Source organism: Ptychodera flava, chromosome 22, assembly GCF_041260155.1.
Source record: "Ptychodera flava strain L36383 chromosome 22, AS_Pfla_20210202, whole genome shotgun sequence".
In the NCBI taxonomy this organism is placed as follows: domain Eukaryota; kingdom Metazoa; phylum Hemichordata; class Enteropneusta; family Ptychoderidae; genus Ptychodera; species Ptychodera flava.
The window spans coordinates 28,731,747-28,758,534 of record NC_091949.1 but is presented as its reverse complement, the minus strand read 5'-3'; the positions used below and the strand labels follow the sequence as shown (position 1 = coordinate 28,758,534).

Sequence of the window (26,788 nt, the reverse complement as noted above, 5' to 3'; positions counted from 1 at the left end):
GGGGGATGACTGACCCTAACTTCTACCCCATCCCACTGTTTATGGAGAAGAGGGGCAAGACTGACCCTAACCTCTTCCCCATCCTACTGTTTATGGAGTAGTGGGGGAAGACTGACCCTAACCTCTACCCCATCCCACTGTTTATGGAGTAGAGGGCCAAGACTGACCCTAACCTCTACCCCATCCTACTGTTTATGGAGTAAAGGGGGAAGACTGACCCTAACCTCTACCCAATCCTACTGTTTATGGAGTAGTGGGGGAAGACTGACCCTAACCCCTACCCCATCCCACTGTTTATGGAGTAGAGGGCCAAGACTGACCCTAACCTCTACCCCATCCTACTGTTTATGGAGTAGAGGGGATGACTGACCCTAACCTCTACCCCATCCCACTGTTTATGGAGTAGAGGGGATGACTGACCCTAACCTCTACCCCATCCTACTGTTTATGGAGTAGAGGGGGAAGACTGACCCTAACCTCTACCCATCCTACTGTTTATGGAGTAGTGGGCCAAGACTGACCCTAACCTCTACCCCATCCTACTGTTTATGGAGTAGTGGGGAAGACTGACCCTAACCTCTACCCCATCCCACTGTTTATGGAGTAGAGGGCCAAGACTGACCCTAATCTCTACCCCATCCTACTGTTTATGGAGTAGAGGGGGATGACTGACCCTAACCTCTACCCCATCCCACTGTTTATGGAGAAGAGGGGCAAGACTGACCCTAAGCTCTTCCCCATCCTACTGTTTATGGAGTAGAGGGGGATGACTGAACCTAACCTCTACCCCATTCCACTGTTTATGGAGTAGAGGGGGAAGACTGACCCTAGCCTCTACCCCATCCTACTGTTTATGGAGTAGAGGGGGATGACTGACCCTAACCTCTACCCCATCCCACTGTTTATGGAGTAGAGGGGGATGACTGACCCTAACCTCTACCCCATCCTACTGTTTATGGAGTGAGGGGGAAGACTGACCCTAACCTCTTCCCCATCCTACTGTTTATGGAGTAGTGGGGGAAGACTGACCCTAACCTCTACCCCATCCTACTGTTTATGGAGTAGAGGGCCAAAGACTGACCCTAACCTCTACCCCATCCTACTGTTTATGGAGTAGAGGGGGATGACTGACCCTAACTTCTACCCCATCCCACTGTTTATGGAGAAGAGGGGCAAGACTGACCCTAACCTCTTCCCCATCCTACTGTTTATGGAGTAGTGGGGGAAGACTGACCCTAACCTCTACCCCATCCCACTGTTTATGGAGTGGAGGGGGAAGACTGACCCTAACCTCTACCCCATCCTACTGTTTATGGAGTAGTGGGGGAAGACTGACCCTAACCTCTACCCCATCCCACTGTTTATGGAGTAGAGGGGGTAGACTGACCCTAACCTCTACCCCATCCTACTGTTTATGGAGTAGAGGGGGATCACTGACCCTAGCCTCCACCCCATCCCACTGTTTATGGAGTAGAGGGGCAAGACTGACCCCAACCTCTACCCCATCCTACTGTTTATGGAGTAGAGGGGGAAGACTGACCCTAACCTCTTCCCCTTCCTACTGTTTATGGAGTAGAGGGGGATGACTGACCCTAACCTCCACGCCATCCCACTGTTTATGGAGTTTAGGGGGAAGACTGACCCTAGCCACTACCCCATCCCACTGTTTATGGAGTAGATGGGGAAGACTGACCCTAACATCTACCCCATCCTATTGTTACATAATAGTATATTTTGTTTTCTTTATAGGTTACAAAGCTCCAACAATTCAAAATTGTCCAAAATCAATGATCTTTTCAGTGGAACGATGTACAAATTACACCGTCGTTGAATGGACTGCACCTTCGGCAATCGACAGTTCAGGAAAATACGTGGTTCTTAAATCGACCTACAGCCCTGGGGATAGGTTACCAATAGGAGTATATGATGTCATTTATACTGCGATGGACTCTCCCGAAAATGTCGCTTTTTGTGCTTTTATAGTCACTGTAATAGGTAAATACTTTTTCCTTATTTGCACACCACAGACAAACTTTGCAAATTTATTTCTCTAGCTATTTGAACAAAAAGTTGATATCGAAATAATGTGCACGATAAATCTTTTATTTTTCAAAAGAGGTGTATGTGAATAAGTTCTAAATTTGAATAACAGATGGATGTATAGCAGTATCGAATTTTAATATTCATGTCAATTTTTGATGCGCTGAAACAATCAATTTGACTTTTTTTCGCCAAATAATTTTAGTATGAAATCACCTGACAAGAAGAGATTTGAATCGCGAACCTGGGATGTTGTGTCGGTAAATGTTCTGTTTATGTCATTCTCTCTTCAGATGACAACAAACCCATTACTATTGATTGCCCACTCGACGTCTCACAAAGTACCGACCTTGGTTTACCAACGGCGACTGTTTCATGGAACACTCCAAATGTCACTTATAACTGTGATGTCGGACAGCAAGTGGTTTGTGATGTGCCATCAAATTCAACCTTTCAACTAGGCATAACCGAGGTCACGTGCTCAGCAACCGATAGCTCCAACAATATAATGACCTGTATATTTACAGTGACAGTGATAGGCAAGTACTGCAATAAATAATTACGTTTTGAGACACTAATGATGACATATCTATCTGTAATTTATTTATTGTCAAGAAGACGTGCAAGAAGCAGACACAGCTAACGAACTTATTTCAAGAAATTACAATAAAATGTGTTTTCATTGTTTGTAAGTGTAAATAGGTCATTTAAAAGAATTTTAAGCAATTTGATTCATGACACACAAACAACTTTTGTCAAAAATAGGTACATTGGAGATGTAATTAGACTGATAGAAGAAATTATGGATTATACAAAAGAGCTATATATTCAAGGCATTCTAATTACAATTGATATACAAAAAGCATTTGATTGCTTAGAGTGGCCCTATCTTGTAAAAGCCCTTAAAGCTTTTAATTTTAGCCCCACTTTTATTCATTCGGTAGAAGCACTTTACAAAAATACAGAGTTCGTGATGAATGAAGCGAGATCAGCTGGCTATTTTGACTTATACCATGGTGTTAGACAAGGTGATTGTCTCTCACCATTACTTTTTGCTCTTGCATTACAGACTTTCTGATTACGTTTCGCTCTGAACAAAACATAGGTGTAAAAATTAGTAAGACAGAAATAAAGAATTATTCATTTACAGATTATCTGACTAGTTTTCTTGCAGATGTACGCTCTGCAAAAAGCTGTTCAAATTATTAGACAATTTTAAAGTTATTTCTGGTTTATCAGTGAATCCAGGTAAATGCGAAGCATTGTGGTTGGGTAAAAATAGAAACAGTAAAGACACACCATTACCTGTCAAATGGCCGAAAGGACCCATAAAAGTAGTGGGTATTTATATTTCCTATGATTAAAAAACTGCACTCGATCTTAAAATTGTGGAACCCATTGAAAAGCTCAGAGAAAGTCTGAAATTGTGGGGAAATAGAAATTTGTTAATTCTTGGAAAAATCCAAATAATAAAGTCTATGGCCATCTCTAGAGTTCAATACATAATGAATGTAACTGATATCCTTGGTACAGATTGAAAGAGATCAACAAAATTTTGTACAAGTTTTTATGGAAAGGCCCTGACAGAATTTGCAGACAAACTGTCATTGATGGTATTGATAAAGGACGACTAGCAATGCCAGATCTTAAGGCAATATACAAAGCACAAAGAGTTAATTGGTTGAGAAGATTGTTAGATGAAAATATCAAACATATATGGAAACCTTTTGTTAAGAAACATGAATTGAAAGTTTGAAGTTTTAATTTACTTTTGAATTTTAAGTTCAATCTTGAATTATAACATGTTTATTTCTCAGGATTTTACACATTATGCTGTCTGTGTGGTCTTAATATAACCAAAATGAAGATGAAGATGGTTCAAAACTAATTATTTGGAACAACAAAAACATTATATTCGGAAGAAAATCAATATTTTTCAAAGAATTCTATGATTGTGGTTTTATTTATGTTGGTCAATTGTTTACCAGAAATGGTAATTTTCTGAACTGCGATGAGGTGAAGGACAGAGGAACATCCAAGCAAGTGAAAGAACAATGATTCCATCAGGAATTTTACTCTGCTAGATCAACAGATCATTTTTAAAGTCGGAGCTATGGATATTGCAATAAATGCATGTAATACAAGAAATATCACAAACTTCATTATAGATTACTATTTTCTTTCTCAGAAATAAGATTTTTTTTAATCATATTTTTAATAAAAGTATTGACTCAGTCTGTTTATCTCATCTTTATACTGTTCCTTACAAGGTTACAATCCGTTTATCGATACCAAACTCCGTGAATTCCAGTTTAAAATCCTGTATAACATTCTACCTATCAATAGTGTTCTGTTTACATGGTCACCACCCAAGGTTCAATCAAATAAATGTACTTTTTGTAAAGAGGAAGTTGAAACATTATCACATATTTTCTATGACTGTTTATTTAAAGTGGAGTTCTGGGATTGTTTTCTCATATTATGGGGTAGTAAAGTTGGTCTTAATGTTTTCCCCTGTGCAAGACAAATACCAATTGGAGATAAGAACCTCTCACAATTGATTTTCTAATTTTGATTGCCAAACGTCATATTTATCTGGACAAAGCTTGAAAATCAGAAACCAAATTATCTGATTTTCAAAAGATTACTACAAAAGATACAGAAAGTAGAATATTGTATAGCAGTCAAAAAGAACAAATTGACCTTACACAACAAGAAATGGGATGGTATTCTGACAATTCTTAGTTCTCGAACCACAATACAGTGAATTTATTACATGTAGTTGGAAAATCTTATATTCACATAGTCTCTGAGACTTATTGACTGACATTTATTGATATCATTGCATTGTAGTTTTTGTAATAGACATGTATGTACCCTCCCACTATTGGGATTGTAAACTATTTTTGATGACCTCAGTAAAAAATTTGTTAAAAAAAATTAAGCAAACAAAAAATGGCGGGGAAAGTAAACGCAGTTCCCAACCGCCCTTTTGCAAAACTTTAAAATAAATATTTCCCCCTCCTTCTAACAACCAAACTCACCGGTGCCTTTTCTCCGCACTACAAACTGTCTCCATTGCCCTCTAGCTATAACATGTCTCTCATCAACACATAAGATTTTGTTCTTTAAGTTAACGTGTGCCATCTTTTTGGTTCGTAAACTTATTTTGCTGCGAACTAAAAATCCGGTTCGCTATAAATTTTGACTGGCGATATATTTCAATAGGGGCAGTTTTTACTTGCTAAATAAGTTGAAGTGTTGTTTATCGATTGATAAGAAGACACCGCCAAATGAAAAAAGTAATAAATTCTCAAATTTATGTTATTTGTTTAATAGTTCACCCAACTGTCCAATTATGCGCAGTTCTACTTGCCTGCAGAATTACCAGCATTCGATAAGTTTGCCCGCTGTCCATATTTCATGTCGCCCACTCGAAGTTAAGATAAATATGTCTCCGCCCACTAACATAGAAGAGTTGCGTTTTACCCGCCCATTGACAGAATAAAATAATTTACCTTCCACATTTGCGAATACCATTTTTACGAACAGCTAAATTAGCTTGCCATGAAGAAGTTATCAATCTACTCTTTCTATCACCTAAAACAATTTTTTGACAAAATTTCATCGATTCAGACACTCTTTTTGTTTCCATAGAGATGCCGCCATTACATCGGCGAGACATACAAATTTAATTAAGACGTAGATCTTACTTTCAGAACCAAATTGAGTCATTCAAATGTTAAAACTCTGAACACCTGTTTGAGCATACGAGAGAAAACACTTGAAAATCAAATTTACAGTTTTGTAATTTGGCCTTATGTTAACTCATAAATCACTTAAGGAATATGCAAACGTCTCATCTTATATTACAGAAAAAAGGAACTTTAACGAAAATAAAACTTGAATATTTTTTGCAGATACGGAGGAACCTACGATAGATAATTGTTTAGAACACGTAACGACATCAGCCGGTCCGAAACAGAACACATCAATAGTGAATTGGCTTGAACCTTCAGCCGTGGATAACTCTGGTGACAGCGTAAGGATGGTTTCAACGATAAGAGCGCCCTCAAGGCTGAAGGTTGGTGTTCACAGAGCAGTGTACTTGTTCACTGACACATCAGGAAACATGGCGTTCTGCAACTTGACTATAACCATAGAAGGTAAGAATTTAAAAATGTGTAAACATTGTATATAGCCTTTTATTACGTTTTTCGAACGAACATTAAATTTATGAGGTTTGATCAAGGTTTATAAATAATATTCAAGATCTGAAAAAGTATTTACAAAGAGTCCTGTGAATTTACGTAATGAGAAACGTTATACTAAGGAGGACGAATAAGCCGCCTTGTGATTTATATCAATCATATCAATGGCAACCAGCTAATGATCACCGTGGGTGTTTTGATACGTAACCATTCCATAAAGCTATTTTGACATGTAAACATGCCAACATGCATAAGCTGTTCCGAACAAATTTCAAATTTGGACCCGAAAAGAGAAAGCTGTGTGCAAAAATGCCCCGCGACGATTTGAAAATCTCGTCCTCTCACTGACGATTTTAAAATCTCGTCCTCTCACTGCCGTTAATTGTTGTACCATCGTCTCACTTCCAGACAGGAATACTTCAACGTCAACGGTGCCCTCTTGCTATCACGTTATCAACCTCGGAAGTGGTACTGCGCTCTCTGCACTACATAAAGTTTGACTCATCGACAAACACAAATAGAAAACAACCCAATCATCATACGACTTTCCAAAATATTGAGTTAAATATGGAATACTATTTCAAGGCCCTGTCCGCTGGTTATAAAAACTACATACCCCTAATTTCCTCGCCTGTTTGACTATAAATGCAGGGAAATGCCCACAAATCCACTAACTGAATTCTCCTGTTTGAAAGTTTTGTACGAACAGCTTTGTTGGCCACTACTGGCTCTCCTTATTCGTATTTACGCTTAGCTCGCCAAGTTTGTTTACCATAGTCTGTAAATGAAGTTTTCTTAAAAGTCTAAGTATAGGATGGTGGACGTGGTATCATTACGATTTCCTCAATTTCCAATTCTCTTTGAAGTGTAAGGTAAGCTTACAGATTTTGGGATGGCATCCGAAAGTTGATCGCGCCAATAGGCAGTGCAACTTAGATTCAATCCTCTCGTTTTATCATTTAACGCAAGTAAAAATAAAACTTAAATAAAAAAAACAAAAACGAACACTACATATGGTGTCCAATCCATACCAAAATTACTACTTTGATTTTGCAACTTGACATGCAACTCCGTTTTCTATTTCACTACTCAACATGCTATTCCACTGCTCTGTATCCTATTCCACAACTGTGTATGCTATTCCGAATTCTATTTCACAATTCAACATGCTGTTCTGAATTTAATTTGACAACATAACATACCATTCCGAATTCTATTTCACAATCCAACATATGCTGTCCTGAATTTCATTTGACAACACAACATGCCTTTCCGAATTCTATTCACAATTCAACATGCTGTTCTGAATTTCATTTGACAGCACAACATGCCATTCCGAATTCTATTTCACAATTCAACATGCTGTTCTGAATTTCATTTCACAACACAACATGCCATTCCGAATCCTATTTCACAATTCCACATCCCATTCTAGACCTAGCTCTAGCTCTGCGGAGCAGGTCAGTGTTACTGGCTATCGAACAAGATTCACAATGGCGGACGCGAAATGGTCCCCTCACACAGAAAGAGAAATGCGAACTTTGCATAAGTCTAAAAACGCAGCTTAGCACATTGTGTATCTAAACAAGATGAGCGTGCGCGAAAACTAGGATCGATCACGATTTTAAATTAAAAATCGGCTGTTTTTGGAAAAGAAACTGCGCGCTGCAATCAGCGGTTTTGTCTATGGTGCACGGTGGGAGGAGGCTTATCGTGTGCGCGGCTCATGTGAAAGACCAAGATTCACAATGGCGTCTGATACGGATATGGTTCCATCGCATAGAGAGAAAAGTGGGCTTTGTGTAAGTTTAAAAGCACAGCTTAGCACATCGTGTATCTAGACAAGTTGAGCGTGCTCAAAATAGGAGATCGATCACGATTTTGGATGAAAAACCGATTGTTTTCGGTGGAGAAACCGCGTTGAAACCAGTGATTTTGCCCCAGGCTCTTGATTCAATGCAGGCGAACCGCCAGCCGTCACTGATTTGCATTGAGTCAAGAGCCATTGGGCAAAACCACTGTTTCAATTGTGAAATAGAATTCGGAATGGCATGTTGTGTTGTCAAATGAAATTCAGAACAGCATGTTGAATTGTAAAATAGAATTCGGAATGGCATGTTGTGTCGTCAAATGAAATTCAGAACAGCATGTTGAATTGTGAAATAAAAAATGGAATAGCATACACAGTTATGGAATAGGATACAGAGGAGTGAAATAGCATGTTGAGTAGTGAAATAGAAAACGGAGTTGCGTGTCAAGTTGTAAAATCAAAGCGGTAATTTTGGCATGGATTGGACACCATACACTACAGTGTAACGTTGCCGTGTACAAACACGGAAAGTGAGGGATGGTCCTGAAGTTTTGTGCTTGAAGCTTGTGCTTCCATGTAAGACAATACCGTACTCAGGTCGCCAAAAGTGCCTGGGAAAGCCTAACCCGAACGCCCTCACACTTTTAATATTGATTGCGTACTCATTTACAAAACGACCCTTTTGGGAAGAGTTGAAAGTAAAATCACATAAATGTCAAGAATTTTCGGCCCCTTAAACGTTTAAGATTGAAGCATTATCAGGCTGTCTGGCGTATCGTTGTAAAATAACTCCTCAGGTGACCATTCATTTACAACAACCTGAAATTCCGCGTAATTTACTACAAAACAATACCTGGAGAAAAAATGCAAATGTGGTTTTTTATTTGCAAATATATTACTGTTGCGTTTGTAAAAAATCTTCTTAAGGCGGGCTAAAAATATGTACAGTGAAGTCTTCAAACATACACGCATGTTGATTTATTCGCGTCCTGTAAAATGTCGATATTCTTAAAATGTTACTGCGCTGACAGCACAGAGCACTGCGCTGACAGCACAGAATAATGCTTGCAGGCACAGAGTACTGCGCTCAACGTGTCAGGGCAACGTTTTTGTTATTGTTTGGTACCCGCAGTGTTTTATCTGGACAGGCGGATGGGGGATTCCTCCTCTGTTGACATGTTGGCACCCTTTGTAATTTGTCAAGGAGGAACCAGCCCCCCCCCCCCCCCTGAAATGGTACCAGTCACACCTTAGAGATACAAATAGAACACATGAACTGGTCAAATTCCCCTAAAATGTCTGGTAAGGGGGAAAATCCCCGTTGATGCCATCCTTGATGAAACACTATACATGTGAATTCCAGTTCTCTTAAAGACTATATACAGACATTCCTTCTGTCAGTTGCATTGCTGGTTGGTTGAGAATAAAATTGATGAAGTAGTGAAGAATCATTTGCTATGCCTAATATGATAACTATGTATTTGCTCACATTCAGCAACAAGAAGAGACAACCATTGAGAGTTTAAAAGTTGAAAAATGTTATGAACACTTTATATTGAACAGACTTTGATGAGTGCCAGACACAGTTTGCTGCATGTGACCATAGTTGTTTGAACGAACCTGGAACTTACAGATGTGTTTGCAACAGTGGTTATGGAAGTGGTGATATTGGGCAATGTATAGGTATGTCAAGTCATATTTCATTCAATTTAAGGTGCTCATACTTCTGATGATGAATTGAGTGATTGAGTGTTTTTGTTACAAGCAATGCTGCTTAAAGAATCTGCAGCATTCATGTTTGAGGAGAAGTAACATTTCTAAGCGATACAATTACTTTTGTAATAGTCAGGAAACGTTTACATTATTTAAAATAGGTTAGAATAGCATTGTAATGCAGTGTACCAATAGAAGTAGAAATATTCAATATCCGAAAGTTACATCGTTAGATACCTGTACGACTTCCGAATTTCTTCCAGATATCGATGAGTGCGCCGCCAACGGAACAGGTGAATGCGATCAGGAATGTATCAACACCGATGGAAGTTTTCTTTGTCAGTGTTCAAGTGGTTATACACTTACGCCTGATGGATTGTCCTGTACAGGTAAGCTCTTCACATAGTAAAAAATGTGAGGAATATATATATATATATATATATATATATATAATATATATATATATATATATATATATATATATATATATATATATATATATATATATATGTGTGTGTGTGTGTCTGTGTCTGTGTCTGTGTCTGTGTTAAAGACCAGTAACTATGACTTCTATAATTGTTTTACTTCCAAAAGCGTGTTGTAGATGTTCAAAAAACAGCCTGTTGAATCACGTACACTCCCTCCCTATAGGAGAGAGTGTACATTTGGAGAGAAAACTGCATTGTGTCAAATAACGATAGTGTCTTTGTAGAGTTTGGTATGACATCTACATTATATTTGAAACAACAAAGCAATAGTTATGTTCGTTGAATTTTATTGGTCAATACAACAACATGACCAATATAAGCATAAAAAACCAATACAAACAACAGCAACAATCAGGTTACTGGGTTCCCTGAGGTAAAATCAGCCTGTACATGTGTTAACTGTAGTGTTATTGCTTATAAGTAAATTCTAGTCCGGACTGGAATTCAAGTGTAAACAGTAATAACATAATGCGTTGTACGAGTATTAAAGCTTAGTTGGCAAGCTCAATATTGGGCATTTCAACATGCTTTGGGAGTAGGACGAGAACTTGCATTCAACACACAAAACAAAAATGTGCAAAAACTGTGATAGTACACCTGCTGGCTTCAAAGATCTATTGTCGTTAAATTGCCACATGAACTCCAGTAAACTTCTGTAACTCCGTTCTTTGTTCCTACGTGCAACAAATGTTACTTACAGTATAGTGTAAATCATTAACGTCTATTTCAAATATCTGAACAGACACAGAAGTGCCGAACATTTTCGGCTGTCCTGAAAACATCACAACCTCTATTGAAGATGGCAATACAGCAGCACGTGTAAAATGGAACCTCCCATCAGCAACCGATAACTCCCAAATACCGCCGACAATGAACTCTACTCACAATCCTGGCGAATACTTCACTGTCGGCGATAGTAACGTAGAGTACGTCTTCACGGACAGCAGCGGTAACAGGGCAGTGTGTTCATTTACAATAACTGTACTTGGTCAGTATTTCGGCATGTGATATTTCAGCCATTTTCTTTCATGAATAGGGTACTATCAACGTAGTATGCTGGGTATGAGAAGCTCGAAAGCTCCTTGCCATGTAAACTTGATTTGTAAGGAGAACAATTATCAGAAAGTCTGCGAAACATCTGTTGAATATCAATATCAAGATCGGTCTCCTTATCTTGATATTGAGATTTGTCGCTAGGAGTGACAAAATTAAGCTAGTATGCGCCTCGAAAGTGAAGACTTAAAGTTTTGCTCAAACTTTCCTAAATGAAACTTTCAACTGTTCTCTTACCAAATCAACGATAGCCACATGTGAACTGAATGTGTTTATGTGCTTTACAACAGGTTCATTACATAGTAGTATGCTTCACAGATCTGTCAGATCAGTGTCTGTAGCAGGTTTCATCAATTTTTGCACAGTACTTTCGGAGTTAAATCACTAATTACAAAACTGTATTTTACACGAAAATGAGCTGTTTATTAAGTTGACACTGCCGAATGCTTCATTGGACAATGAAATATTTAGCAGATCAACATCTGCAGCGCGTTTCATCAAATTTAATGCTGTAATTCGGAGTTATATCACCAATTACAAAGTTCATTAAATATGCAAACGAACCTTTCATTAATTTTACACTACTAAATGCTACAACACAGATGTCTGTTGGATCGGTATCTGCAGGAGATTTCATCAAATTTGGTGCAATTATTTCGGAATTATATTATTAATCACAAAACTTTATTTGCAGCAGGTATCATCAAATTCGGTGTGGGAATTTCAAAGTTATAAGCTGATCACTAATTACAAAAGTGAACACGTGAGCTAAAAATGGGGGATCACCGTGCAAAGTTTGGAACTAGCGAAACAAACTACAGCATTTTGCGATATTTGCAATTCAAAATGGCCGCCATTCCTGTGGTATCTCGATGGAGTGAAAAAATAATTTTGGATTTTCGAAAAGTTGAGAGATTGAAGTTTTGCTTTCTCCAAGAGCTTTAAAATGAGCCCCCACAAGTGGTAGATCAAGAAAGAATTTTAGAAATTTTAGAGTGCCACTATTTGTCCGTCCCTTAAGTGATCAATACGTTACCAGACGGTAAACAACAGTTCTGAACATGAAAAGTTGAATAGTCTTGACGGTGAAATGTATAATAAGATTTTAGGAACAAAATTTAGATTCGCTATGCGTACGATATCAATTATTTCTGTAAATTTTGGGTAAACTTTGCATACAAGTAGAAATATTAAATGTGTGAAATCGTGTGTACTCGACCTTTAGACCTGCTGATGTGATGCACCAGCTTTTGGAAATGACAATATTTGTCTCGTTTGTCTTATTTCCCGTTTGTCAGTCATAACATTTAATGTTTGTATTGTCATTAATTACTATTATTATTATTATTATTATTATTATTATTATTATTATTATTATCAAGGCCTCGGGAGCAGAGAAGCAAATACAAATGTAAAAAATATATGAATTGCTAATTTTTTTTTTCTTTCATATTTTCAGATACACTTCCCCCGGAGATAAAGTATTGTCCGGACAATGTGACAATATTTGCTGACCCTGGTGAAAACTCTACCATAGTCACGTGGTTTCCTCCATTAGCAACAGACAATTCGGGTCCGCTGTCATCCATTACGTCAACAGCTCGACCACGCCAATTCTTTCAGATAGGAAAAACAGAAGTTGTTTATGTGTTTGCTGATCTCTTCTCCAATACAGCTTCTTGTGCTTTTTATGTCACTGTAATAGGTGAGTTTTGCTTTTGGGCAATGTGCTGTAAACAGATACTTAGTTTGTCGTCCATCTAAATGATGAGTCTTTCCTTCCATAGTGTCACAAGCAATAACAATTTCTATTAGACTTTGTTGAAGTCGTTTATTTTGTTAGATGTAGTCATTTAAGAAAGCCATTTCACATTAGTTTTACATTTTATGTGGCCTGAATGACCGCAATACTATCATAAAATGTCTTCAAGAACATACGTGTCAACGTGTGACGTGTATATATGATGGGTGGACACAATAATCAAGTTTTATCTGTGTATTTTACAACATTCTCATACAAACTTTATACAATACATCACATTCAACATAAACTTTATTCAGAGACGTGTATCGAGTCTAAATTTCTGAAAAGAATTGATATGAAATGCATATTAGGGTAGTTTATGTACGGTAAGAATCTAGTGATACACTGATCAGAAAGGGAAATTTCAGATAATTTTTGTATTTTTAAAGCGTTTTTGACAGAGATTATTTGGCCATGATATACTCCTACAAAAAACATTTTTTTATGTTACCATACTTTTCTTTGACATGCATCTTCTCTTAAGAAGTTCATAAAGTATTTATGGAGAACACATGTTTGAGTAACTTCCCTCACATTTCATACCTTAGTACATGTATATTTTAACGATTACAATTTATTTGACTATGATTTACTTCCTACTAGTATTATCTATTAAATCTTTGTAGGGTCTGTCTGATATTTGCTCTACAAAATTATAAGTACATAAGTATGTAACTAAATATATAAACAAATAAATATAATATATAAACAAATAAACAAATGAATAAATAAAACAAATTTGCGTGCTGCGTGAATGTAGACAAGCCAGTAAACTCCCGCAAGCTATTATTGCCTTGCCGCTCTGTTTATAGGGCTAATCATTTCGAAAAGACCAGATTTCAACTTGTCTACACAGCCTGTATATATTAAGGGGACAAAGTCGGCCATTTTATATGAATTTTGTTTGATACGAGATACTACTTATATTGTTTGACATGTTGAAAGATACTGAATGAATGGGTGACCGTGCATATATTCGACCCCAGTTTTAGACAAACTGAATGACACCATCATGAGAAAAAATAATGGTCATGACCATTAATTCATCCTCGCGTTGGTTTCATGTATCGGTCTAAAACCGGGGTCGAATATATGCATGGTCACCCATTCATTCAGTATCTTTCAACATGTCAAACAATATAAGTAGTATCTCGTATCAAACAAAATTCATGAAAAATGGCCGACTTTATCCCTTTAAATATCCGATGTTAATGCTGACTAGATAGTGATAAATACGTTTATATAACAAAATGATTGTTTGAAAAACCATTGGGATTGCGATGCTGATACGTTGTTTCTAAACATACTTTACAGCAAGCATAATTTAAATACGCACTTCTTTCCAATCCAGGAGATCCAACGACATGGGAGGACATTTGGTACACTGCTGATGATCCCATTATAGGCGTCGGTTCCAACTATCAAATGTACGTTCAATCTGGACTGACCGGTCGCTGGTACGGACCTATCCCGAATAGTTGCTGCGTTCAAGATATTGCATCGATGAATGGTAGCGTCATTATTGGTATCGGTTTTGACTACCGGGTTTGGAAGAAAGTACATATCGACGCACCATGGGAAGGTCCTGATCATTCTAGTTGCTGTGTGATTTCTATCAGTGTAACTATGGACAACACACAATGGGCAGTGAGTATTGATAATAGTATTCTGTATCGCGATGGTTTCAGTTCGCCTTGGAAGACGTCTCAGATATCTAAGTACCAAGGGGGACTTTCAAAGATCTACCACATGTCAAGTGGCATGTTACTTGCTACCAGTTTTGAGATGGAAGTGCTCAGTCGAGATTGTCGGACGGCGCCCTCAGAGTGGACTTTGGTAGACTCGAACATGCTTCTCTCAGACGTTTTTGTAACACGAAATGGGACGATGGTTGGTGTCGGCATAGGATATATGTTTACAAAAAGCGACTTCTACGAAGCATGGAAGGGACCTATTATTGGAAATGCGGAGATATATACAGCAACCAATGGCAGAACGTCAGAAGGTATCCATTTTTACACTTTAATGAATTTTATATTCAATCGAAATGATGCACTAATGTTTCAAAATACCTTGTTCGATATACCGAAATATCATACCAGTATATTAATTGCAAAAACTCGGCGATAAGATTGGTCGGTACATGGTTTCCAGTTAGATAAAGTTCTTAAACATTTCATATTGCTTAATCACAAACTAGGTCATTGCCTTTTCGCAAACGATAAGACAGAAAAGCGTGTAGCTTTCAAAAAAATGATGAAATTTATATTCTTGTCATTACAAAAGCACGTGTGAAATGTGCTGGACAATGCGTACAATTCGAGTGTTCGCTCACATTGTTTCTGTTTATTTGTTTGTTTGTGTATGCGTGATTGTGTCTGTGTGTGTGAATTATACAAGGTCATACTCAATCCATTCAATTTAGTTTTTATCGTCATTTACAAGTCAAATGAAAGACTACATATTGTCGTCGACCTCCCATCTGAACATAGTTCAATGGACAAAGCCCCTCTATTTTCAGCTCTTACCCCATGAAATTTGTTTGATATGAATATTAGTTTGCGTTGTATGACTCCTTGAAACATGATAAATTTCTGATCATCTGAGCACAAAGTTAACTCATCTGAGCACAAAGTTAACTCCACTTGCAGCCAGACAGGATTGATCATTCAGTGAAACATTTTAAGGTCTGTACCAAACAATCAAGTTCAAAATTCATAGTGTTAAACTCTCATCATACATGGCTGAATATACACGGTCACATGAAGTTTGGACCTCATGCAACTTTTGTAAAGAAATCTTAATTGGCGGTAGCCTTCATATAGATGAAGATAACACCTTGCCATAGTGAAAATATTTATTTCTATAAGTCGTAATTGAAAAAATCCATTTTGTCCAGATATCACAAATCTTATCATCTGTTTAGACACAGCAAATAGGTAATAAATTACTATTTTGCTGTATTATCGTCATTTTGTACAAAGAACAACTTTATGCAATTATTCCATATTTTTGTAATATCACAAACAATGTTAAAAAAGAGCAAGTGTTCCTTTAAAATATAATTACGGTATAATTAATTAGGTATAATTCCAAGCAATAGACTCAGTCCAATTGCAACTATTGAAGTCATCAGGAAGAAGCGGGAGTACAGCGAAGTCTTGACACAGTGTGGGGAAATGAAAGGCAGACCTCACACGATCTAGTTTTTACCCCAAGGAAGGCAATCTGTGCATTGCCGAAACGTCGGTTTTATAAATAAAGATCGTTTGAAGATTGAAGAAATTTGTCGAGTACGCCTTTCATTATTCCACACTAATTAATTAATTAATTAGCTAATTAATTACTGTATGATATCTTAACTACAGACCTAACGCTATTGAAGCTCATTGTCACGAATATATATGGTATAGAATATTAATAATCGTGTATGTGGCCATTATAGACCATTGAAACTGCCATGGCATGGTATTATTTATAATAACGGTCATATTACCCAAATGAAATTCACGTACTCTGCAATGGTTTTGTGAACTAGGTGTTTTGCTTTTTGTCACTTTTCATATGAATAAGTTTAGCTGAAACATATTGAATCGTAACATTTTTCCGTAGGCCAAAACTTTATAAACTCTGATTCTGGATGTGGCAATCCTAAGTATCTACGCAGTGAAAATGGTACCTTTACGAGTATGGGGTTCCACTCTGGCCATCCATATCAAGATAATTGTTTCTGCCAATGGGAAATTGTTGTCTCCATCGGAAAGGTAATAACACTACCTTATATTTCCAAATCAAAGTGGCACCGTAATATCATTAAGTTGCTAAAATACAACACTTTTCAAATTCAGGGCAAAGGTTATGAAGACGGGCATGGCGAACTTTAATGCTTGCCCGAGAACATATACGGAATGCGTGCCAAGTTTGAAAGCGCTATGTAATTTTTGTTTTCCTCAATGTGAGATCTTAGATATGCAAAATAATCTCAATTTTTATGTCTATTAATTTTTAAGGCAGGTTTCAATTGAAATCTAAAGCGATGTTTCTGTTTGTTTCAAAACTAGCTATTCTCTTAGTAGAAACGCAATTTTAACTTGATCATTCAAGTTGCTGTCCTTTGACATGCTTATTACTATGGTACGTCCAATTTTAGAATATAATACAGTCATTTTCAATTCAATTTCTGACAGTCAGGCAAACCGTATTGAGTCAATTCAGAAACGTTTTCTTAGATATTTACATCATAAGCCGGGATGTCACAGTGACTCTTCATCTTGGTGTAATTGACTATAAATTTCTCTGTAATTTATTTAAAATTCAACCTTTGTTCTTACGTAGGAAACTATTTGATTGTATGTTTGTTGCGTAAATGCCTTTTATCTTCCTATGACTCTACATATTGTACAGGTTTTTATGGTCTATGCGTACCTAGATACTCTGCTAGACATAGACCTCTATTACACATCCCTTACTGTAGAGTTGATGTTACAAAAAATGGCCTGATTGGACGTACGTCACGACTTTTTAATGATTTGATGGATAAGGTTTGCGATGTCGATGTTTTTGAAGAATCGCATTCAACTTTTAAAAGACATGTTAATTCGTTTTTGTCATTGTTTTATGTTTAGGGTACTTTTATGTTTGTTTAAATTTTTGTGTATTTTTATCCTTTTCTTCATTTCTCGTCTGTACGTGGCTGCCTGATGGCGTTGTTGATGAGCAAATAAAATAAAAAAAGAAAAAAAGAAGTGATAATAACTTATAAATTATGAAACTTGTCGCCCGTAAAACCTCTGCGCATGACTGGTAAGCTCAGTAGTTATAGTGTGGTTTATATTCTATACATGCTAGATGTAATTTGAAGAGATAATTCTATTACATAAAATTGTACCCATGAGATTAAACTTATAGCCTTTGATTCATATGAAAATGACGAACCATTAGAAACTTTTCACACACTTGAGGGGTCTGTTTGCATAATTATTCCCTTAGGCTGTATTCACAAACACCTCGGGGAAGATTTAAAATAAAGTTCTCAGATTTTTTCAAATGCCCCCCCCCCTAACAAACTCACAATGCATTAAAATCCCCTTTCTGGCTTGATGTGATTTTGAAGCTCCCTCCAACGAAGGCAAAATGTGGCCGATATAGTGCTTCATTCAAAATTATCAAATCCTAATACATGGGAATCTATTGCGCAAACTATTAACATTTCTAAAAGAAAACTATGAACAAATTTTTCAAAAATAAAACCAGCAATATCTTTGCATTTATAGACGTTTAAAATTGATACAAATGTACTTTATTAGCTGGTTACAAGTGCATATGTGTAGTAGAAATTTAGTTTTTGAATTTCACCGAAAATGTTGATTCACTATACATTGGAGTCTATGACAAAACTGTGAATAATTTTTTCCAGTATAAAACTTGCAATACTTTTGCATATATAGACATTGGATAATTGACATAAATGTACTTGATTAGAAGAGGGTGGTTACAAATGCATATGTGTACAAGAAAATTTAATTTTTTAATTTCGCCGAAAATGTAACTGCAAATATTTTCCCAATATAAAACGTGCAATATATAGACACTGGATGATTGAAATTATTATACTTGATTAGAATATTGTGGTTACGTGTGTAAAAGAAATTTGATTTTGGAATTTCACCAGAAAATTTTGATTAACAATACATTTGAGTCTATGAGGAAATCATGCAGTGCTTGTATAAGTATTCGACAATTGATACAAATGTACTTGATTCAAATGGGGTGTTTGAAAGTTCAGATGTGGACAACAAATTATGATATTGGATTTTCACCCGAAATTATTATTTCACTTTTCATGGTATTCTACATGTAAACTATCAAATATTTTCCCTGACAAAACATCCTATATCTGTAATGTGTGTAAAGACCATAATCATTGTTATTGATGACAAATTAATTCTAGTCTGGAGTTAAATTCAATTTTACATAAACAATAACAATGCTGACTGTACCCATATGGCTGTGCTGGACTTGTAATCACGCTTCAGGGAGTAGAAAAATAAACTGCAGTAGACATACAAAAGAAAACTACCAAAAATGAGCCAAAAATTAAAGCTTAAATTGACAACCCAATGCATTTTCATCTGCATCAGAGACAGTTTTGTTTCGAGTCCCCCTTTAAGTCCTCAAATCCTGTCATGCGCCCCAAGATAACCTTGATATTTTAAAGTCCCTCTGTCAATTATCTTGCCTCAAAGAGACATGAGAATTGACAGTAACTTGAAACTATAGTTACTCCATCGGTACCGTAATGGCCTCTGTATCCGTTGATTATTTTACCCCGAAAAGGTGTGAAATTTTGGTGGGTCTCAATAAAATAACCAAGAAACAGTACTTCTATACTGCTACTTTATTAGCTTAGTCTCAAAAGTAGGGTGTTATGTAATAGAAATGGAAAATCCTGCCAGGATGTTAATGTCTGTGAATGATACTTGCCGGTAACAGGACAGTTATCCCCCGGGACATTTAGTCCCCGGACATTTGCCACCTACCAGTTACCCCCCCCCCGGGCTAGTTACCACCGGACACTTACCACTCGGACATTTACCACGCAAGACATTTACCACGCAAGACATTTACCACCCGGACAATTACCCCCTCTCTTAAAAATTAATTTTAAAGAACGTCTGATTCATTATCTTTATTTTCAAATAGTTTCAACTTTGTTTTCACATAGCATAGACACTGTTTATGATCCAAACAGTCTTATGGAGAGTATTTTATATGTTGGTGATGAAGGAATTAGTAAATATTTTATGAAACGTCTAACATACATTCTACCCATAGAACTTGAAACTAAAAATGTAACTTTCGATGCAACCCGGTTTTGACTTAAAAAAACATGGAAAAAGAGACAAATATTATTAGTTGCCTGGTGTTAGGTTAAAATGATTCCTATATTGACATTATTTTTGTCCGTTAACAACTATATTTGTTATTTTAATGTCATTTATAGTATTCATTTATTATGTAATGCATGGGTATAGACAAAAAGCTTCAAGTTCAAGATTAGCATTTCAACGACCATTTGGAAACAACTCCCCGTGGCTTAGTGGATAGAGTGGGAGTCTGTAGTTGGGGCGTCCCGGGTTCCTTTCCCCTGAAGGGAATAGGGTTCATTTTAGAATATAGTAGTAACACTATGTGGCACAGTATGAGGTATATATGTTTTGGCATCAATCAGGGCACAGTACTAGCTAAGATGCACACGTAGTTTTCTCATTTGTTCAGGAACCCCCTTTTTTCAGTTCAGTTCAGTTCCGTAAAGGGAATAGATATCCATTGGATAATAAACATCCCTCTTTGAAGTAAACACAGACTATTGGAGTGGTAACCATCAATGAGACTGCACTTACTGCAACAATAGTAGTCGTAGTTCCTCTTGAAGACGTTTACACTGCTAGACTTCACTACCCATGACGGTAGACTGTTCCAAGCATTAATGGCCTCGCGTTGCTGAGTGCATTTTCAAATTGAGTGACAGGTTACACAAATCCACACCATGAAGAATTTTATAGAGTTGTATCATGTCACCTCTCTCTCTTCGCTTCTTTAGACTTGTCAGGTTCAGCACTTTCAGTCTTTCCTCATAGGCAGTATGGTATAGACGTGGCACTAACTTGGTAGCTCTCCGTTGGACTTTTTCTAAAATATGTCTCTGACCAGCCATGGCGACCAAGCTTGAATAGCATATTCCAGATGTGGTCTAACCAGGTGTTTATAAAGCTGAACTATAATTTCCTCTGATTTGTATGTCCATGATCTCTTGATCATGCCAAGTATCATATTTGCTTTCTTAGCTGCCTTTACACATTGACTACTAGGTTTCAAGCTTCTGTGGATTGTAACACCTAAATCCTTTTCTTCCTCTGTACTTTCCAGTGGTATGTTGTCCATGGTGTAAGTGTGATTGGGATTATTGTAGCCAATATGCATTATTTTACACTTCTTTATATTGAAGCTCATCTGCCACTTTTGTGACCATTGATGAATACTGTCTATATCCTGTTGTAATTTAGAAATGCATATGTCTTGATGAACTGGGCTGTACACTTTAGTGTCATAGGCAAATTTCTTTAACTTGGAGCTCACACTTAATCAATATCATTTATGTATATGAGGAAGAGTACCGGGCCTAAAACTGATCCTTGTGGCACGCCACTGGAAACAGACTCCCATGATGATGCAGTGCCTTTTATGACTACCCACTGATATCTGTCCGTCAACCATTCCTTGATCCAACGGAGTATGTATCCCTGGACACCATGGGAAATTAGTTTAGCTGAGAGTCTACCATGCGGAACTTTATCAAACGCTTTGGCAAAATAAAGATAAGCCACATCATCTTGTATACTGTCGTCAACATAATTTGTGACCTCATCCAGAAATTCAAGCAGATTGGTAAGACATGACTTTTTATGGCAGAAACCATGTTGTGTATTGATTATAAAATTGTTAACTTCCAAGTGCTGAACTAGTCGGTCTCTGATTATAGACTCTAAAACTTTACAGCAAATGCAGGTAAGGCTGACAGGTCTGTAATTCTCTGGGTCATATTTGGCTCCTTTCTTGAAAATTGGCGTAACGTTGGCTCTCTTCCAGTCCTGTGGAATACAACCAGTCTCAAGTGACTTTGAAAATATAATAGTAAGTGGACAGCCAATTGAAAAGCACAGTTTGTCAACACCCAAGCAAAAATTCCGTCAGGTCCTGGAGCTTTATGAGCACAAAGCTCACTGAGCTTCTTTGTTACCGTCTCTTGAGTTATATGAATCTCCTGAAGTCACCTTCTTCTGAGCCTTCATAGCGATTTTCTGGTATTGGCATATTGACTGTATCTTCATTTGTAAAAACATTTGCAAAAAATCCGTTTAAGATGCCTGCCATGTCACTGCTATCACTGAAAAGATTGCCGTCACTGTCCTTTAAGAGACCAATAGATTCTTTTGTCTTTTGTTTCGATCTCACATAGGCATAAAAAGCTTTAGGATTCTCTTTAATATTGTCAGCCAGCTTTCTTTCATGCGTTCTTTTTGACACTCTTATATCGCTAACCACTCTGTTTCTCTGTTGCCTGTATAGCAAGTAGTCCTCATCACTTCTTGTTTGACAGTATTTTCTCCACCGTTTTTTCTTTTTTCCTGACTGCTCTTAGGACTTTATTGGTCATCCACAGCGGTTTATGCAACTTGTTCTTTATCTTCAGTGGAACACACTCAACTACTGCATTATTCAAAATATTCTTAAATAGACTCCACATGTCCGTTACCATTTTCCCGCTTAATTCTCTCTGCCAATCAATATCTGATAACATACTTTGAAGACAAGGTAAGTTAGTTTTACCAAAGTTCGGAACAAGACTGTTCGACGGTTGTTCAGTTATCACAACTTGGACCTCAAATTCTACCATGACATGGTCACTGTTCGCAAGATGACCGATTGCTTGAACTGTATTTATCATGCTCTGCTCACTCGTGAGAATCAAGTCTAAACAATTGTTCTCCCTCGTAGGGAAATTGACATGCTGCGTGCCTTGGGTGTCCGAGACCAGATTGTCCCAGTCGATGGTGGGAAAGTTAAAGTCACCACAGATTACTGTATGGTTTTCAGCTGCCTTGGAAATTAACTTGTACAGGTTGTCGCTGTTTTCTTCAGGACTACTCGGTGACCTATAAACAACACCAAACAGCAGTGGATGGGCAGAAGCCAAATAAATTTTACACCAGACTGAGTTGGTGAAATTGTCATCTTGTAGAACGGTAGCTTCAACAACTGGGATACCATTCTTGACGTATAACAGCACACCGCCACCTCAGCCTTTACAAGTGTCGTCCCTGTCCTGTCTAAAGGGAGAATGGTATCCCTCTAGACATAATTCTGTAGTATCAATACCAGGATATGTCCATGATTCCATAATCGCTATAACATCATAACTTTTATGTGTGATCAATATTGACAGTTCATCTTGTTTGTTCATAATACTTGGTGCATTTATACATAGGCAGGACAGAGTTTCTTGAGTGTTCTTTACGCCATTTGCTGTACCAATATTCACAGAGTTAGTAGATAGAACTTCAGACAATACATCCACAGAATCTGCGTCATTCATATTACAAACTACATCTTGAAATTCATTATATACACTATGTACACTGTCAACAGGATCATCTATTCATTTTTTGTCCTAGTGTCCCCTTCTACTCGCACAATGCAACCTCTTCGTGTCTTTAATTTTCTTTCCCCAGATTCAATTCTTCTTTTTAACTCTTGCTTTAATGCTCTATCATCTTCTTGTTGTTTTCTTGTTAGGTCAGGAGTAAAATACACATCAGCAAACTCAGTGTTGTTCAGCCCTTTTAGCTTTCATGCATTGTTAAATATTTTCCTTCTGCCCTCTGACTTATGTAGCTTCATTTTCAGTGGCCTGTGATGAGTCTCGCCCTTCTTCAGACCAACCCGTTCAACTGTAAAATCCGTTTGAGTGACACTAGATATTCCAAGTTCATGTAGTAATTTAATCAAAACAACCTTATCATCCTTATCTTCCTCTTCTTTACAATTTTTGATCATCACATCGTTTTTTTCTTTTATCTTTCTCTAATTCTTCTCGAACACATGCTGGTACAATGTTCTCTAACCCGGTAAAGCTTTCTTCCACCTTAGACAGAGAGTCTCCCAATTGTTTCATAGTACAGTTAATGGTTGTAATATCTTTTTCATCATTTCCCATTTTACATCATTTTCGACAAAGCAATGTTGTCGTTATAAATAGTGTTCGGGTAAATATCCAGGTGGTAAACATATTTTGTGGTAAATGGTTTGTGGTAAATGGTTGGTGATAATTAGCCGGGGGTAAATGTCTGGCAGTGATCGTCAAGAGGGTATATGTCTGGGTGGTAACTGTCCTAGAACCTAATTACCTTTAAGACGAAACTACTACCACCCGCCTCCCGCCTCCCTACGCTTTACCTTGTATGCTTCGTTTTCGCTTTTGTTGGAAACGGACTTTGTGTTTTTTGGGAGGCAGCTCAAAACATTTATTTGTTGCAGTCTACAAAGCCAGCAACTTAGTACTAATAAATCGGTTTCAAGCTGATATAGTGCGAACACGATCCCTCAAGTGTGTGGAAAGATTTTTAGTATGTTCGTCATTTGTATATGAATCATAGGCTATTAGTTTCCTCTAAAGGTACGCATTATTTACAGAAATAAGATTCATGCAGATTTTTTTCATTTTATGTAATGCATGCATGCATGCATGCACGCATGCATGGATTTATATTTCTTCTCTTAGCAAAGCCGAGAAAATAGTTCATTGTGCAATTGAGTAATAACTTTGCAATGTGTTGTCAACCGGATATGATATGATTTATGTATGCCAATGCTATAACAGGGTTTGAATTATCGCTGATATTTTCTCTTAATGATTATAATCCGTATCATACACAAGCCATTTATAATTCGATGTTAGAACGATGTCCTGTGTGTTTGTGTGTTTGTTCTTTCTTTATCTCTGTCTGTAATTTACTTTGAAATAGTGCCTTTTCAAAACTATAATCATAAATTTATGTTATTTTATCTGTTTAGTGTATATGTTTCGATTCCTTTTACCATATGGTATTGAACCGGTGTCCCTATCGTTTCAGGAAGTTTTAGATGTATTTTATAGAGAAGAATTCAAAATGTTTGGATGCTGCTTATTCCATTTTTTACTACAAATACGAGTTCACGAACAGTAAGAATAACTATAAGGCCATCAATCACGGTATTGTTCATTATTATTCATTAGGTAGTGGTCCTGTCCTTCGAATTTTTTGAATTGCAATGGGATCTACTTTGCTTTCATGACAAAGTCATTGTGTACGACAATGTGCAGAACCAACTTACAGCGATTCATGAGTTTTGCGGCAGTGAAACTCCCCCAATGGTCGTTTCTTCCAGAAATCGGTTAAATGTGGAATTTAAAACTGATGAGTTTGTATCTGAAAGAGGCTTTCTGGCCCAATATTCGTCAACAGGTACGTTACTATCACAAGACGTAGGACCAGTCTGTACACGACCTTCTTAAGCTTGATAAGATTGTTTGATGGCTTTAGGCCGTTGCTTTTCGCTATCTTCATGGTTCTGGAAATCCTTTACAGTTCAATTCAGCGACCTCTAACTGTAAATGGTAATAATCAGACAATGTTTGGTATTCGCTTAGGCTAAAAAAGCATATGGTCGGGTTTACCTGAGCAACGGAGGAAAAGTTATACATAGTTTTATGGCACACCTGTTGCTATGACTCCAAGTGAGAATCAATGTTTGATGACTTTAACACAGTGTACTGAATTCCGTTAACCATTCTCCCGCAAAATCTGTGTGGCATCATCAAGTTGTATAAGTCAGTTAAAATCAGTGATTTGTAAGAAGCATCATGCATTTCAACAAAGAGTTGAACATTTGAATGTACTCAACCTGCTGTAATATGCCATGCAAAGGTGAAAATATTTACAGGTTCTGGCTCGCTACCGCTTTTAACAGATTCGTAGAGATCAATAGTTCTGACACGATATAGGTTTAAGGTATTAATTTACTATTGTTGTATATCTGTTTAACGGTGGGAGACTGTATCCGATGGTTTTACTAGCAGTGGTGTCAATCCCATTGAGGAATTGGGTCATCCATCGACGTATAACCACACCAGACACTCTTAATCACTACTGGATAAAATTTAATTCATAATTAACTAACAACGACAATTGTCTGCTGTTTTCTTCCTTCACAGATGCAAATGACCTTTAAACATCCAGTTGGCCAACCCACGGAAATCTACTCGGAAGCATAATTCTTCAGTAAACTTTAAAAACACTTTATCCACGTGTGATATATGAACATCTCATTTCGACTCGCAAAATTTTATTTCCATTGTTAATACAAGGATGATTTACAGTGGTTTAGAATATCATATACACAGTCATTTTCCTTTTCATTATTGAAAATGTTGTCTTGAACGTTAACATTCGTATATGTCTAAATATATAGCAACATCATAAGTGAAAACTAATATAATTTCGTTTTATCAACTGATTTAAATATCTATTTTATTGTTTTCATCAGATTTTTTCAATGTCGTAAATGTATAATCAAACTCTACTTTCCTGTGTATGAGGATTTTATCAATACAAATGTTATTCAAGAGAGTATTTTTCGTCAGAGTGAATACTGAACAAAAGTTGTCGACCTTTCCCGGTTAGTGCTAGTTATTATTTTGTGTCATTTACACACTACAATGCAATCGTTTAAGCCTATTGTTGTAAATGAAATGGTTCGAAAAAAGCCGACGACGCTTGAAGGTTTGCCAAAAAATAAATAAATAAATTGTACACCTATAGGCCTATTCAAACCACTTCTTGGTGGAAATGTATGCAATTTGACACAGCCTTTACTTAAAAATTGCACCTGTTATTGCAACGCCAATCTTTACTTCCAAATTGCACCTGTTATTGCAACGCCAATCTTTACTTCCAACAACTGTAATTATATTACCATGCCCTAGCTGTCGCATTTTGATTGGTCGAGCTGAACCACGTGACTGACCACAAATACACAGTGATGGTCTGTTTACATGCCCGTGAATATG

The 26,788-nt window shown here is 37.0% G+C and overlaps 2 protein-coding genes across 2 annotated transcripts; both read left to right on the top strand.

Moving 5' to 3' along the window:
- The first annotated feature begins 1,796 nt into the window (after positions 1–1,796).
- LOC139123126 (hyalin-like) lies at positions 1,797–13,099 on the top strand. The gene is made up of 7 exons (XM_070689139.1): positions 1,797–1,995; positions 2,334–2,579; positions 5,961–6,206; positions 9,625–9,744; positions 10,038–10,163; positions 11,005–11,250; positions 12,775–13,099. The coding sequence occupies exons 1-7, from the start codon at positions 1,944–1,946 to the stop codon at positions 13,077–13,079; spliced, it is 1,341 nt and encodes a 446-aa protein (XP_070545240.1). The 5' UTR covers positions 1,797–1,943; the 3' UTR covers positions 13,080–13,099.
- Positions 13,100–14,476: 1,377 nt separating this feature from the next.
- Positions 14,477–26,582, top strand: LOC139122393 (cubilin-like). Its single transcript, XM_070687773.1, has 4 exons — positions 14,477–15,124; positions 16,732–16,883; positions 24,956–25,184; positions 25,934–26,582. Exons 1-4 carry the CDS (start codon positions 14,545–14,547, stop codon positions 25,948–25,950), a joined length of 978 nt encoding a protein of 325 aa, XP_070543874.1. The 5' UTR covers positions 14,477–14,544; the 3' UTR covers positions 25,951–26,582.
- Positions 26,583–26,788: the final 206 nt, after the last annotated feature.